This window comes from Lissotriton helveticus, chromosome 8 (genome assembly GCF_964261635.1).
Source record: "Lissotriton helveticus chromosome 8, aLisHel1.1, whole genome shotgun sequence".
Classification (NCBI taxonomy): domain Eukaryota; kingdom Metazoa; phylum Chordata; class Amphibia; order Caudata; family Salamandridae; genus Lissotriton; species Lissotriton helveticus.
The window spans coordinates 633,710,331-633,728,053 of NC_136069.1; the positions used below are offsets into that span (position 1 = coordinate 633,710,331).

The 17,723-nt window shown below is 41.9% G+C and overlaps 1 protein-coding gene across 2 annotated transcripts in view; it reads right to left on the reverse strand.

Annotated features, from left to right (window-relative positions):
* Nucleotides 1-808: 808 nt before the first annotated feature.
* LOC144772856 (uncharacterized) overlaps nucleotides 809-17,723 on the reverse strand; it is a 148,474-nt gene continuing 131,559 nt past the window's right edge. Inside the window, exons 8-10 of one of the 2 annotated variants that reach the window (XM_078657491.1) lie at nucleotides 3,603-5,505; nucleotides 3,272-3,424; nucleotides 809-1,343 (exon numbers count right to left, since the gene is read on the reverse strand). In XM_078657491.1, the coding sequence (XP_078513617.1) occupies nucleotides 1,093-1,343; nucleotides 3,272-3,424; nucleotides 3,603-5,505 (2,307 nt within the window). In that variant the 3' untranslated portion in view covers nucleotides 809-1,092. The remainder of the gene's footprint in view (nucleotides 1,344-3,271; nucleotides 3,425-3,602; nucleotides 5,506-17,723) is intronic. The other variant, XM_078657492.1, reaches the window with a different exon arrangement.

A 17,723-nucleotide genomic window follows, 5' to 3' on the forward strand; every position in this document is an offset into this window, starting at 1 on the left:
GTCCTGGATCTTCTGAATTATTCTGTTTTGTTTACTGAGTGAACTGGATTCATATTTTAAAACGGTTTCATAAGATTGAATTTAGTATTTAATGAATGATTGTGTTATCAGCGTATAATAATGATTACATTTATGTGATCTCAATGCTCTATTTCCAATATCAATTAAAAAAAAAAATCCAATAATTGTTTGCATTATTTTTCTGCGCTGATTGGGATAGCACTCACATGCTGTTTCTGAAGCATCTCAGTATTTGCCACATATACCGCAATTTTTATGTAATACCTTGGTTTAGTGAGTTTAAGCATGTTTATATTTTCTTTACACTGGCCATCTCATAAAAAATAATTTTTAACTGTTCGCAGTTGGTACCAAGTCAAACAATTGGAAGATCAAGACAGTTGTGTTTAGTGATAGGAAGAGAACTAGTGGCAATGTCTTTACATCCATATGAATTTTTTTTTATTTAAGCTGGATTGTTTTATTGCCAGGCTGCCTGTTTCCCAACAAACGTGGATTGAGACATAAGCAATTGTCTCAGTAACAGTGCTGGATGTACTTTCAATAAGTTAAAAATGCTCTTGTTCTGTTTTTAAGAAGAGGGGGAGACTCAAAGGACTAATTGTGAAGCAAAACAGTGCTCCTCTTGATAGGCGCATTAACATGCAACAATGGTGTGGACAATTATATTTTAACATAAATGTTAATCAATGGTAAACGACCTATGATATATGTTTGACAATTCGTATTTCTGTGTGATTTTTAAATATTTAAAAATGCTTTAGAAATAAATATATGGAGCCAGTCGGAAGAAGTCAAACTCAGTTTATTATTACATAATCAAAACCTTTGACTTAAGCCTTACAAATGTTTTGTCAGAACTTCAATGTTGAAGGTTCTCACACAGAAGTACAAAAATACAATTTAACATCCACTGAATTAGTCCACATGTCTCTCTAAAATATTTCAATCCCAAAAGTAAAAAATATACAAATGACATAATCACTGTAAACCTGCATAAGCTTACTGAAATAAATAAATAAATTAGTGAAAAAGAGAAAGTAAAAATAAACAAATAAGACACATGTTTCCTCAAGTTCTTTCCTGTGGCTCCTCCAGGCAAAAAAGCATATGCTGTCTTCTTTTGTTTGCAACAATTCGATTATGTATGTAATTTTTCACCGCTCTCCAATCTCTTCCAAAGTCTGTAAGTACAGGGCAGGCAGTAATGCATTTTTCGCAGTCAGATTTCCCAGGAACTTTCATTTTTTTAATGAATGCATACAATAATGTTTCAACTGCTTCTTTTTCTGTATGAGACCATGGTTGTCTTATATACTTTCCTGTGTTAGAAAAATAGTCAGAATTTAATAAAATCGTTAGTGCTAATGTGTTACAAGTTAGCTGAAATCAGAATAATGATTTGTATAAATGTGCTGAAAATTGTCTTATCTCCCAATTTACCGCTGTTCATAGCTGCACTCAAAACATGAGCCCAACACCATATGGAAAGAGAACTCCGATTTTATATTTACAATTATATTTTCTAGCACTAGTAACATATCATTGACTAATATGCAGTACACCTTTGTCTAACCATTGTATTCATTTATGCCAGTGTTATTCAACATTAGTTAGAGGGGGGGTTAGCATGTGCCATATTTTCAAGATGCAGCAGCACATATTTTCAAGATAAGCATGGGCTTTGTAGTTTATTCTCATTTAGATTAGTTGAATGCAAATTTCAACCACTCCTCTCAAAATCTTGCTACCCATGGGTTTGACAGCTCTGACATACGTTGGATGCACAATTAAATCTACACTGCTGGGCTAACACAGAGAGAAATAATCAGAAAGAATACATTTATTACTGCTAGCAGTAATTGTATTATGTTGGAAAGGTCCTTTCCTGATAGAATACTGTCCAACATTGATGGCATTTACTTCTCCCAAAAAATACTGTGGCTGACCTTGTGCTAAAATGGGCAACCACCACAACCATCTTCTGCTTCAGGGTGCTAGGGATTCACTAAACACATAGGCCTAGATTAAACAATCGTGTGTGTAGTGCTCTAAACAATAGCAAAGCTGCACTCAGTGATAAATTGAATAGTGTCCGATATACAGCATGTCACTTGCTGATGATGTTATCAGTCTGGCATGCTTAAAAAAGCATGCAACACTAAGCATTGTACTATGGAATAAAGATAAGACAACACTGTCTATTGTGAGTTTGTGCTTCAAGACATATTTCAATGGGTGGACACCAATGCATGGACACCCACGCAAGACGTGATTTCACACAAGTTACGTTTTACATGCGGGAATATCACAAAATATTCTGTGTGCCTCCCTGGCCCAGGTTGTGGCCAAGTGGGGCAAAAGGTATCATTGATCAACTATGTTCACTAAAGCTAATTCATTTTGCACATTTAGTCAACATGTGGAGGAACCAAATTGTTTTATACTGTAAAGGGCCATGCTCCTTGAAAGATACGAATAAGTGGAGTTGAAGGGTAAAGACAACAAACACCCTAGGATTTGGCACAGGGCCAGATTTGTTAAAATAGCACAATATGGCTTTGTCTCACACCCCTAATCCAAACAAAACCAGATGCAAATAAAAGGCACAGGGGCTAAAGTAGTGCTTGCCGAGTTGGACCAGCCCACCCTACTTAGAGGATTCTGCATTTTTTTTTAACCAATGCTGTTTAAGTCGGATTAGATGGAACAGCTTATGGAAATACATTAAAGGTGCTCTGTCAAGCCATAGTGGTCATGAAGACTGGTTGCAACATTTTTATTTTCCTGCAACAAGCTTTCACAGCCAATTGTTCTCACAGCACATGGGGGGATATTTAAGCAGTTCCTCTCTTAACCAGCCATGCTCAGCCTGCTGACCCTGGATAGGAAAATGCTAATGAGAATTGCAGCAGAAGGGATGCCCTAAATAGGGTGGCCATCGTGCCCTTACAGGGCGATCTAATGATGGAGCTCCCAGCAGATTTGTATTCAGAAATACAGATAACTAGCTACTTATATATAGTTGGCACAATAAACAAAAGATTTTTATTATAACCAGCATCCCTGCCTGCACATTATTTTAATGTATATTCTTTCTGCTTAAATGTAGCTCATGTGGGGATCCTGAAAATCAGCCATGGATGCCGCCCACTTGGACGTACATTGGACACCCTCACTGTAAATAGTCTGATAAGGTAAACATTTTATTATATCTTTTGCCCTAATTTTTCAAATGTTTTTCACATACCCGTTGAAGAAATCCTGGCATGTTTGAACACAGGCTTTTCTAGATGATTCCAAGTAGTTTGCGTGTTGTTAGGGTCCACTTGATAATTATATCTATTTGCTTCATCATCAGATCCTGACTCTTCAGATTCAGATTTGGAATCTTCAGATATAGCTAAAAGATAGACATAAATGAATATAATTACACAAAGAAAAGAGGAATATACATTTGCTTGTGTGTAGAGGATGATGAAGCGGTGTTCTTTTAAACAGTTTTTACACCTTGACTAGAGTTGTGTACATTGAACACCCCTCAAAATGTGTCAGTAAAAGACACCGAAACTGTTTCTCACCTGCATCAGGATCAACCTCATCAAGTTTTTTTCCTTTGAAAAGATGCATTCCTTTTTCTGCTGCAAGGAGGATTTGGCAGACCTTTGCCAGTTGCAAAGTATCCTCTGGGAGCCTGTAAAACTCTTGGTGGACTTTTAGGTCATGCCCCAGAAAACTTGCAAGTTGTTCAATTTCAGCAGATTTTAAATCAATTAACTGTGAAACAGTAGCCACATGCTTCCTTAATCGGGTGGATGTAATATATTCGGGATTCTTTGCACCACAGCTATGTGTAAATTGTCTCAGACAATCACTCCCGCTTATACTTTCCATGGAACTAAAATATGGCCTTGCAAAAACATATGTGTTGAGCTCGTTGATGCCAACATATTGTCTGTTGGTAATTAGAGCGTCAATCGAATGCTTCATGTTTTTAGTGAGAAGAATTGGAACTTTCCTTCCTCCTTTCCCTCTTATTTCAATTCTGATCAACTTGTCACAAATCTTCTCCAGTTCGGTTAGATTTCTTAAAATATCATCCTGCATAGGGGATTCATCTTTTTCTTTGTAACTTTTCACCAGAAGTCGTGAAGCTTCATCTTCCCTTCTTCTGTTAAACAGAATAATTTGTGTCAATGTCACCTGACCTAATTTGTACCAAGACTCCACATTTGGATTTTTAATCAATTCTTTTTTGCTATCCTGCTCAAGGAATTTAAGAAAATTGTGCAATTTATGTAGGTCTTCTGTTAATGATAGCATTTGCGGCTTGTTCCACTTCTGCTGATATAACGTTTTTAATGCAGTTGTTGAAATGTGCATTTCCCAATTATATTGAATAAGTTGTTTGAACTGTTTCGCTTGTGTGTTTAATACTTCGTCTTTGTTTCTGAGTGCATCCCCTTCCATAATTGAAGTTATCTTTAATAATGTATGCCGTAATTTTATTGCAGTTGATGGAACTGCATATTGGTTTTTCTCTTTGCTGAAGCCAGTCATTGACTTAACAGCTTTAATTACTGCATTGAACTTCTTTGGATTTACAAAATCATTAACAGAAGTGATGGTGTGGTCATTTTTACGTACTTCCAGGAGCAGTTTAGCTAGTTCTCTCATCTTATTTCTTATATCTGCATGTTGATGAGTAACTTCACCTTTTTGTAAATAAAGCCTTTCACCGAGTTTTACTATGAGAGGGTCATTTCGCACAATCGTTGAAATATCATCATGTACCATTTTTCTCATGACATTTGTCATACTCTTTTCTAAGAATAGACCAAAGGGTAATATTAAGGCTGCCTCTGCTTGGACTCTCTTTTTACCAGGGCACTTATTTTCCTCCTTTTGAGGGCATTTTCTTTTGTGTCTCCACAAATCCTTTTTTACGAAAAGTGCAAGACAATTTGCACATGGCAAATAATTGTTTGCAGAAGACTTACCACAAGGCTGACGCTTTGTTACTATTTGGCCGTCTCCAGTTCTATAAATTTTAGAATTGTGTTGGAAGTCTCCTTGGTTCCTCAATCTTTGTAACAATCCTAATCGCTCCTTTGAGCCAGATTTATAACTAAATATTTTTGCTACCTCTGTCTCTTTGAGATGCATTTGTTCATAATGTCTGGCAATTTTAGTGTAGCCTTTTTCACAATAAAAGCAGTAATGTTTTTTGTCATATTTGCGTTTTCCATTACTGCTTAAGCATGTTTTCACAGAAATATGAGTCGGTTCTATTTGATTTTTCTGTGCTTCATCAGGAAAATATTTCTCTCTTTTGTACTCTTTAATGACCTTGTCCTTTAGTTCATTTGGATCATCCTCTTCATCTGTGGTGAATACATGATGAGATGAAAACCTGCTGTCTTCAGACAAAGGGTAATATTCTGATCCACTGTCTTCAGATAATGATTCCTTGACCTTTGTGTTCTATAAGACAATAAATTCACACATTATAACTTTCATTAGACTGAGTTGCATGAAATTTCACTTGCAGACTTATGGCCACATGTCCAATTTGACTTCAAGGTTTAGTGCAGAATCATTAAATGGTGGCTAATTTATTAGAAAACCAAAATGTGTGTGTGTGTGTGTATATATATATATATATATATATATATATATATATATTTCCTGCTCGTTCACCTTCCGTCACTCCTTTCCATCTAGTTCGAGTAACTTAATAAAACTTTGAAAATGTACTGTGTCAGTGTGCGCCTAAAACAGTGACTGTCGGATCTGGTCACACGCTGGGAATACATATATATGTGTGTGTGTGTATATGTATACAGGTACAATATTATATTATAGATCGATAGCAAAAATGTGTACCAAAATCCCGGTCTCTCCTCTTCCTTGGATATGGGAAATTCTAAGAAGCAAGAGGCATAGCTCCAGTGATGCAGCTTAATTACTTTATTTCATTGGTTCCATTAGAACCAGGACATGAACTGACTGACGAGTTTCGGCCGTAGGCTTCTACAGTGTCATAGAGACTCATGTGTACAAACTGTCCTTTTAAAGGGACCAACAGCATTTTCACATGTGTGCTTTAAAAACAGATGAGACTGGGCCACTGGCTGCATTCACAGTATCAGTTTAATATATTTGCCATATTCCACTGTAAAGTAGAAAAGGTCCAATATATAGCCTAGCCATAGCTTGGTAATTTGTGACACAGCTGCCAAATCTCCCTATGTTCAAATCCATTATCATACATTACAAAACATAGTTAGGACCTAGTTTCCATAGGAAAGGCGTTTTTTGACTTGCCGATAACTTTGGTGACGTTTGATGAATCTACACAAAATGTTCCCTAAAAAGTGTGCTGCTGGGTCTTATTGAGCATGGAAAGGTTCAGGGTGATCAGTCAAGAGGTGGCTGGAAAAAGGGGGAGGGGGGTCATAAAAGTGAGTTTACCATGGTAATTCTAATAGGGATTTTAAAAAAGAAATGTAGTTCTTGGTCCAGAAAGAGCCCTTTTATTGATTTGGTTTAAATCTGTACAGTAGTTTTTGAGATATTAATGGGAAAACAAATCTGAATATCTAGAGGCGTAAAGCATTCGCAAATACTTGTGATGCACCATGAATACACATGGCAACAGGAATGCTGTAATTAGCTGGCTGCAACCTGTGTATAAAAGGTGCAGTTGCCATTTTATGTAATGGGACACGGTCCCTGGGGGCTGAAAATAAACATTGAGATCGACAGAAGGGGTCAGGGTACAGGTACACTGACCCCATGGGTAGAATAGAGGGGAATTTATGTGGGACCCCGTATGTGCACAACATGTACAAAAATATTTTTTCTCCCACATGCAATATTCTCTACTTTGTTGCGATGCTCAACACAACCTCCAGTGTAACATTGCAACGTATTCACAAATAACACCAACAAAAATACATTTGGATACTAACTCAGACACTAATTTACTCACTCAGAGACCCACTCACACTCTTATACCCACTTCGACGCCCTCTCAGAGGCTCATGCACTCACTTACAGACCCACTCAGAGACTCGCACACCCAGACACAGAACCACTCAGACACTCATGTACCCACTCACTGAATCTCTAGACACTCATGCATAAAATCACAGATCCACTCAAGCACACACTTACAGATCCAGTCAGACACTCACACACTACCTCACAGACCCAGTCAGACACTCACGCACCCACTCACAGACCCACGTAGGAACTCCTGCACCAGAGACACACACCCACTCGCTGTTTTTTCACGAATATTGCCGAAAATATAAAATAAAAAATACATTCAGATACTCACTCAGATGCTAATGTACTCACAGAGGCACTCACACTCTTAGACACCTGCTCAGAGACTCTCGCACTCACTTACAGACCCACTCAGACTCACAAACCGACCTGCAGGGTAGATGCCTATGTGGGGATAGCTGCAGGCCCTACAGCCAACCCCTGGCAGACATGGCCAAAGGCCATGCGTGGCCCAGGGTTGGGTGCCTGGGGGGTGCTGCAAGGCATGGGCTGCTACTTACCCCACATATTACATCAGTAATTACATCTCTGACATCACTGATATCACTGCAACATTTGCAATAAAATTATTGAAGGGAAAACTGTGCATGGTGGGGGGGTGACTTATAGTTACCCTAGAGCACAAGTTATATTGTCTTGGGATACGTATAACTACAACTGTTGAACTTCTATGGCTTTGTCCATGTAAAATTAAAACCTAACTAGAAAGTCTTTCTAACCTATGTTTTTAGAGAATTTATAAGTTTTTTAAAATCCTACTTCCTAACTATAACATCCCTGTAACCTTTGTCTTTTCAGTGGGTAAATATATAAATATATACACACACACACACACACACACACATACATATTTGGTACATTTTATATTACATATTTATTTAGGAGTGAGAAGCTTGAAAAAGCTATTCTCTACCAAGTGCAGCTAACAATGGGCATCGAGTTGAACGAGAATGATTAGGTTTTGTTTGCTTTTATGAATAAATTGAGGCTAAAACAAGGGACAATGGCGAGGGAGTGCGGATTTACATGATGCTGTGGCTGCAGCTTTTACCACATCATTACGAATTTGCTATATTTGCGGATTTTACAAAAAAGGTTGGTTTACCTAAATTAACAACAATAATAATATTGACAGACTGCTGCATGATGAGGCGTAATTGGCCTTTCCTTGTTACAAACGCCAGACACTCTTGCCACATAATCCTAGTAGCCCTGACAATAATTAAGCTCTGCAGAATGGCTTGGGGGCTGTTATTATCAGGATGAAACCAAACAATTAAAAAGGAACCGTCAAATATATATCATGTGATCAAGGTTCAGGCGAGCAGAGACGCGTAATGGCGAGGAGCAATAAACTTTTGTTTTCGCACCATCTCTTGGGTCCGTGTATGGAGGCAAGTCTGCGAATGCACGGAAGAGATATATATATATATATATATACATATACATACATATATATATATATATACATATTACCTACTGGCGGTCGCCAGTAGGTATATATAGTTAGGACCTAGTTTCCATAGGAAATCCGCAACATTCTATTGGGAATAACTTTGGCGCCGGTTGTTGAATGTTCGCGAATTTCTTAAAGAAGATGGCCCGTTCCGCTCCGCTTCTTCCCTGAAAGTTTCGGGTAGATTCGTCAAGCGGGGGCCGAGAAAAAAGGGGGGGTCCCAAAACGTGTTTTCCCCATGTTAATTTCCATAGGACCTTTAGACACGGCTACAGCCCGAACCGCTGAACGGAATTACACCAAACTTGGCAAAATGGTAGAGTCTGGTACGCAGATCACGCTTTTGGTTAAATAGTGTAAATCCCTCCAGTAGTTACTGAGAAAATTAAAAGAGAAACAAATTATATATCTATAAGCGCGCACCGTGCGTGCACCGTGCGAGCACCCCGCGATTTTTTGATTTTTTTTTTTTTTTAGGGGGGGGGCCTTGTGGGACCCCCTGAGCAGGCCTAGGGGGTCAGGGTGCTTCTACCCTGCCCCCTTTGCATGTTCTGCACCTTTGTTTCACTGCTTTCTTGTGACTTGGTTCTACCGAGGCACAAGATGGCTGCCAACACTTCCTGGTTTGGAGTGTTGACAGACAGTGGCAGCCAATCAGCATGCATTTCACAGGAAAGCAGCATGCTCATTGCCTGTCAACACTTCTAACCAGGAAGTGTTGGCATTCATCTTGTGCTAGGTAGACCGAGACACAAAAGAAGCAGAGCTCACAGCCCACACAGCTCTCACAGCTCTCACAGCCCACACAGCCCACACAGCCCACACAGCCCACACAGCCCACACAGCCCACACAGCTCTCACAGCTCTCACAGCTCTCACAGCTCTCACAGCCCACACAGCTCTCTCACAGCCCACACAGCTCTCACAGCCCACACAGCTCTCACAGCCCACACAGCTCTCACAGCCCACACAGCCCACACAGCTCTCACAGCCCACACAGCCCACACAGCTCTCACAGCCCACACAGCCCACGCAGCTCACATCCCACACAGCTCTCACAGCTCTCACAGCCCATACAGCTGTCACAGCCCACACAGCCCTCACAGCCCACTCTCTCACAGCCCACACAGCTCTCACAGCTCACACAGCCCTCACAGCCCACACAGCTCACACAGCTCACATCCCACACAGCTCTCACAGCCCACACAGCTCTCACAGCCCACACAGCTCTCACAGCCCACACAGCTCACACAGCTCTCACAGCTGTCACAGCCCACACAGGTCTCACAGCCCACACAGGTCTCACATCCCACACAGGTCTCACATCCCACACAGGTCTCACATCCCACACAGGTCTCACATCCCACACAGGTCTCACATCCCACACAGGTCTCACATCCCACACAGGTCTCACAGCTCACACAGCCCTCACAGCCCACACAGCTCACAGCCCACACAGCTCTCACAGCTCTCACAGCCCATACAGCTCTCACAGCCCATACAGCTCTCACAGCCCACACAGCTCTCACAGCCCACACAGCTCTCACAGCCCACACAGCTCTCACAGCCCACACAGCTCTCACAGCCCACACAGCTCTCACAGCCCACACAGCTCTCACAGCCCACACAGCACACAGAGCTCTGGCAAAGATAATACCAGCAGCGAACAAGCACTGGCAAAGACAATAATGGCAGCGAACAAACACTGGCAAAGACAATAACGGCAGCAAAGAAACACTGGCAAAGACAATAACGGCAGCAAAGAAACACAGGCAAAGGCAATATCAGCAGCGAACAGACACTGGCAAAGATAATATAATCAGGGGGGCAGGGGCACGAAAAACGGTACAATCAGGGGACAGAAGGCCCGACAAACGGCACAATCAGGGGGCAGAAGGCAAGAAAAAACTGCACAATTAGTGGGTAGAATGCAACAAATACGGCACAATCAGGGAGAAGAAGGCAAGAAATACGGCACACTCAGGGTGCAGAAGGCAAGAAATACGGCAGAATCAGGGGGGCAGAAGCCAAGAAATATGGCACAATCAGTGGGGCAGAAGCAAGAAATATGGCACAATCAGGGGGGCAGAAGGCAAGAAATACGGCACAATCAGAGAGCATCTTGCTCCGGTCCAAAAATCGGATCCCTAGGGCTGCTCAGGTGGTCCCACAAGGATATTAACATATTTAAACGTTATCCGCTAATAGAATTAGCATTTTCAAAACCTTGCAAATTCACTGAAAAAAACATAGGTTTCAGGCCTTATTCAGGTAGGAATTAGCATTTAAAAAAACTTTGAAATTCACTGAAAAAACCATAGGTTTTAGGCCTTCTATAGTTAGGAATTAACATATAAAAAACCATTGAAATTCACTGAAAAAAACCATAGGTTTTAGGCCTTATATAGTTAGGAATTAGCATTTAAAAAACCTTGAAAATTCACTGAAAAAACCATAGGTTTCAGGCCTTATATAGTTAGGAATTAACATATAAAAAACCATTGAAATTGCTCCTATATAGTTAGATGAACTAACTATATATGGCGCACCCGCAATCCACTGCTGATGATGTCACATATTACATCATTCATGACATGGTCAGTGACATCACTGATGACATCTCAAATGACATCACTGATGACATCACTGATGACATCTCATTTGACCTCACTGATGACATCACTGATGACATCATCCAGTGACTGTTTTTCTGGAAAGTTTAAATATGTTTTACATATTGAAGAATGAGTGCATGTATAAGTGTCTGGATGAAGGATTTAGTAGGTGCGTGACTGACTGTATGAGTGAGTGATTAAATGTGTCTTACTGAATGCATAGGTTAGTGACTAAACTGTGTGAATGTGTGCATCAGTATGTCTGTTGTTGTGTAAGCTGCTGCATGTGTTGATCAGTAGCTATATGAGTGGCTATGTGGGTTATTGATTGGTTACCCAAGTATGTGTATGGGAGACTGAGTGTGTGTGTGTGGCTGGCTGGGAGGTGTGTGACTCTGTGCAGATCAATGTGTACTTTTATCAGTGATTGTATAAGAGAGTAAGTATGTGTTAGTATATGTTTGAATAAGTAAGGTGTTGTGTGTATAACTATATAGATGAGGAAATGGAAGTGTGATTGATTCTTTACATGACTGACTAGGTGTGTGAGTAACTCCATGGATGAGTGGCAGTGTGTGAGTGTCTGCATAGGTGTATGAGTGCATATGATAGTGTTGCATTGATGTGGGACTGTATGTATGAGTGATTGTATGGGTGAATGAGTGGATGTGTGTGTAGACCTAGGAATCAGTGAGTGCCTATGTAGTAACTGGTATTGGTGTGTCAATGGTTTCAAGAATGGTAGTCTGTATTTAACACTCGGTGTATCAAAGGTTATATTAGAGTGTGAGGAGGTGCATCGTATTATCACATGAATGATGTAATCAGTGATGTCATCAGTGATGTCAAATGAGATGTCATCAGTGATGTCATTTGAGATGTCATCAGTGATGTCATCAGTGATGTCACTGACCATGTCATGAATGATGTAATATGTGACATCATCAGCAGTGGATTGCGGGTGCGCCATATATAGTTAGTTCAACTAACTATATAGGAGCAATTTCAATGGTTTTTTATATGTTAATTCCTAACTATATAAGGCCTGAAACCTATGTTTTTTTCAGTGAATATATATATACATATATATATATATACATATATATATATATATATATATATATATATATATATATATATATATATATATATATATATATATATATATTCACTGAAAAAACCATAGGTTATAGACCATATATAGTTAGGAATTAGCATTTACAAAACCTTGAAAATTCACTGAAAAAACCATAGGTTATAGACCATATATAGTTAGGAATTAGCATTTACAAAACCTTATTTTACTCACACAAAACCATTGAAATTCCATATATAGTTAGTTGCACTAACTATATATCGCGCACCCGCAATCCACTGCTGATGATGTCACATATTACATCATTCATGACATGGTCCGTGACATCACTGATGACATCACTGATGACATCATCCATTGACTGTTTCTGTAAAGTTTAAATATGTTTTACATATTGAAGAATGAGTAGATGTATAAGTGTCTGGATGAAGGATTTAGTAGGTGCGTGACTGACTGTATGAGTGAGTGATTAAATGTGTCTCACTGAGTGCATGGGTTAGTGACTAAACTGTCTTAATTTGTGCATCATTATGACTGTTGTTCTGTATTTGTATGGGAGACTGAGTGTGTGTGTGTGGCTGGCTAGGAGATGTGTGACTGTGCAGATCAATGTGTACTTGTATCAATGATTGTATAAGAGAGTATGTATGTGTTAGTATATTTTTGAAAATGTAAGGTACTCTATGTTTAAATGGAAAATGGAAAAAATAGAAAATGGAAGTGCGATTGATTCTTTACAGGACTGACTAGGTGTGTGAGTAACTCCATGGATGAGTGGCAGAGTGTGAGTGTCTGTATAGGTGTATGAGTGCATATGATAGTGTTGTAAAGATGAGTGATTGTATGTATGAATGATTGTATGGGTGAATGAGTGAATGTGTGTGTAGACGTAGGAATCAGTGAGTGCGTATGTAGTAACTAGTATTGGTGTGTCAATGGTTTCAAAAATTATACTCTGTATTTAACACTGGGTGTAACAGAGGTTATATTAAAGTGTGAGGAGATGCATTGTATTGTCACATGAATGATATCATCAGTGATGTGGTCATTGATGTCAAATGAGATGTCATCAGTGATGTAATCATTGATGTCATTTGAGATGTCATCAGTGATGTCATCAGTGATGTCACTGACCATGTCATGAATGATGTAATATGTGACATCAGCAGTGGATTGCGGGTGCGCGATATATAGTTAGTGCAACTAACTATATATGGAATTTCAATGGTTTTGTGGGAGTAAAATAAGGTTTTGTAAATGCTAATTCCCAACTATATATGGTCTATAACCTATGTTTTTTTCAGTGAATTTTCAAGGTTTTGTAAATGCTAATTCCTAACTATATATGGTCTATAACCTATGGTTTTTTTCAGTGAATTTCAATGGTTTTTTAATAGCAAATATCAAAAGCTTTAAAATGTATTCTTTTAATCGTAAAATATATTTTATATGTTTTTAATACGATTTTTTAATGTATTTTTTTTTATTATTATTTTTTTTTGTTTCGCTCCCGATCCGCGAACCGGGTAGGTTCCCGTTAGCTCAATTTGGTGCCGCGACTCGTTCCGCGAACCGATAAACGTTCTGTTTGCGCAACTGCCGCGTTAGAAAACAACATCGTGACGCGTCGCGTAACCGCGACGTATAGCGTTGTCGCGTAATGCGTCATATGACGCGCCGCGTTAGCGCACCCGGAAGTGCTCCGGTGCGCGAAGCGCAGCTTCCCGGAAGCGATCCGGGGCGCGGCGCGGAGCGCGTAACGTAAGCATAACAGGTCATGTGACTTGTTAATAAAACTTTTCATTGGTTCATTTCACTTTTGGGTTCCTAATGATGTAAGGCTAGGTCATGTGACCTAAAAATAACACTTTTCATTGGTTTAGAACTATTTTTTTTCCCAAATGATGAAAACCCCTTCTTGTTTCCTCACTCGGACTTTCATCTTTGTGAGAGGAAGACCTTTTTTCATCACTGAGCAATGGCAAGTGTTGTAGCTTCAGCTGGTGCATCCCCACCACCACCACCACCACCACCTTCTTGTTGCCTGATCCGGCCAGCTCAAACCCAGGGTCGTCCCGAAGTGCAGCAGGTCCGCGGCTACGCCCATCCGGAAGACGAGGCCCCCGGCACGTATAGGGCGGGGCCCTTGCTGGCAGCCATCGGCCGAAAAGGTCGTTGGGTGGATGGCCCGGAAGCACCACGGCCACGATGTTGTTGTACTGGCCTTCCCATTCGTCCACCCTGAGGTGGCATCCAGCGAGCCACGGGTGGGGGGGGTGAATGCCTTGCTGATGACCCCCCCTCTTATTGCTTGGTCCGACCATCACATATACCTGCGCCAGGAGACGGCGTGGGGTGCACTGGGAGGGAGAGGCGGCGCGAACGAGCCTCCCCCACCTCCCCAGGTGGAGGTTCCTCAGCTGCACCCCAGCGCTTCACTCGGCCAGCTGAGTTGCGCCCGCTCTTGCGGCACAGTGCCTCGCTCGGCCAGCTGAGTTGCGCCCGCTCTTGCGGCACAGTGCCTCGCTCGGCCAGCTGAATTGCGCCCGCTCTTGCGGCACAGTGCCTCACTCGGCCGGTTGAGTTTCGCCTGCTCTTGCGGCTACAGCGTCTCACCCGCCATCCGGCTGAATTGCACCCACTCTTGCGGTACAGCGACAGGCGGCTGCCACGGAGCTCACGAAATGGCGGACGGCTCCACAGACTTGGGCCTGGCCTGCAAGGATGGCTCTGGGCAACCCTGGAACTTGGACGCTTGACTGCTAGGGCATGGGCCCCATTCCCGAAAGCGTCCCCTCAGCCTTGAAGATTCTACAAGAGTCACCGGGGCCCCCGACTCCCGCAGGCTTCCGGTGGGGAGCGACTGCCATGATTGCTCGCGGAATAGCCACGACGTAGCCACGGGATGGTGGTGCTCTCATGCTGACGCCAGCTTCAGTCTGAAACATCCAGAAACACTGTAGACTACCAATTCGATCAGTTCCGGTGGAGCCCCAACGTGACCCGGTAGGGAAGAACTTGCCCTCCCCTCTTTGACTGATGGTTCTTGTTGCCTGTCCCTTCTGTTGTCATTTTACGGAACTTTTTGGACTGCTGAAAGGGGTTCTGTTCCGACCGCTGGTTGGTGGAGAAATTTTGACTATATTCTGGACCTGCCCGGCCTCGCCCAAAATGGCGCCGGTATAAATGAGACTCGCAACTCCTTGATGTGTACTGGTTGCTCAGCCTTGATATCACGAGATATGTAAGCAGTTTTGGAGCACATGGCGGGCGGGGACGGGTACTGATTGAACATTTGGACATCCCTATTGATATTAAGTTCTGATGTATTATTGATTACTGTACTATTGAAAGTTCGAATTAACTTGTTTTCTAGTGCTCGTAAAGCCAGGACTGTGGCAGAGCGTCCAAAATCTACAAAAAACACCACTGCCAACTCTTCAATAACTTCCATCACCCAGCACCGCATTTCCAAAGAAACAGCATAGCAAGCTTTCGTGGCCTTTAGAGTTTTCCGAAGCAGTTTCCCAAGACCATCACTGCAGCCATTACAATCCAACAGAGGAACTTTTTCCAAGATCGGCATATTAACAGGGCTGCTGGTGTAATCGGGGCTCTTGCAGCCATTCAACTTAATTGAGGCTTTCACAATGACAGACCGCCCACTGAACTTCGTGCCATGACATTCACTTATAACATTCTGCTGGGTCTTCGCCGAACTGAAGTCTACAAATGCAAAGCATTTCATTCCGGCGCGAACGAGCCTACCCCACCTCCTCAGGTGGAGGTTCCTCAGCTGCACCCCAGCGCTTCACTCGGCAGGCTGAGTTGCGCCCGCTCTTGCGGCACTGCCGAAAGGGATTCTGGTCCTGCCGCTACTTATTGGAGACATTGAACTATACTCTGGACCTGCCTGGCCTCGACCAAAATAGCGCCAGTATGGGAGCGACTTGCAACTCCTTACGACGTTCTAATTACTTAGCCTTGACGTTATGGGGGATGTATACGGTCTTTGTGCACATGGCGGGCGGGGAAGGGTACTGACTGGGCATACGGACAACCCTATTGATGTCGATTTTTCATTATTGATTATTGTATTAATAAAGCTTCGAAGTAATGTTACCCATGATACTCGCCCATGGTGTGCGTATGGACGATTTTATTGTAACTGATCCTGTTATACTTTCAATTATAAAATCAACCTTCACTGATCCTGCAACCGTTTGTCACGTTTAGTTTTTTCAATTAAATGGCTCGCTTGTTACATACTCCTATACCCCTGGGTTTTGACCCTTTCCTACGCGCAGTCTGTACTACCGCCCTCGGGAGATCTATGTAATGAACAGACTACCATTGCCGAAACACAAGGGAATGCATCTCAGAGAGATAAGTCAAGTACGTGGTAGATAAAAACATTTTCGTGTTTATGCACGCTGATGTGCTTTGAACGCTGCCCCCCCCCCTCATCATTTAGATTACCACCGCCCATTGCACAAAAGCGTACCGCGGGGCCCTTTTAAAGCCTCCACATCAAACCTAGGGGGTCAGGGAGGATCTACTATGCCCCCTTATGGTCATTTCCCCCTTTGTTTTGGCCTCCTCTTGTCTCTCGATCCTACCGAGAGACAAGATGGCGGCCGCTCCGGACTTTTTAGAATGTTGACAGACACCGGAGAGCCAATCAGCTTCGCTTCGCGAAGTTCCGTTACGCGTCAAGTACGCGAACCGGAGCGCTACCCGGAGCGCTGTTACAGATATATATTTTTTTTTGAACGTTAATTTATCAAAATCCACTGGAGCACATATATTGAGACCTAGCAAAGGCACATCGGGCTAACAGTCCCTACAATTTTGCCAAGTTTCATGCAAATCCATTCAGCCGTTCGGGCTAAAAGTGAGGCCAACCACCCTATGGAAATTAACATGGGAAAAACGCGTTTTGGGACCCCCCTTTTTTCTCGGCCCCCCTTGACGAAACCCCCCCGAATTTTCAGGGGCTGCTCAGAAACAAAATGTTCCATTTTCCTGAAAATTTCAGCCAATTCCGTCCACAAACGCCAAAGTTATTAGACATAGAATTTTCAAAAATCCCATAGAGAAAAAATCCTAACTATATATACCTACTGGCGACCGCCAGTAGGTAATATATATATATATATATAACCTTCCCATTCAAATCTCAAGAGTGTGCAAGTGTTATGCCAACCCAGCCTGTGTGCTGTGCAGAAAGCAACCGTGGGGCCACTTCCATCCAGAACTCCCCGCATTCAATGGCATTTTACTTTGGCACTTGCTACTCAGTTGTAACCATGTGTGTTGCAATAGTTTGTGTTTCAATGCCCCAGTATAACACCTTCCTAAGATGGAGCCCATCATACACCATGTGTTTTCTGTATTTTTATTGTCTAAGTCTATAAAAAGACTGTGTGTAATATGGGGTCATTTGACAAAGGGCGGCTGG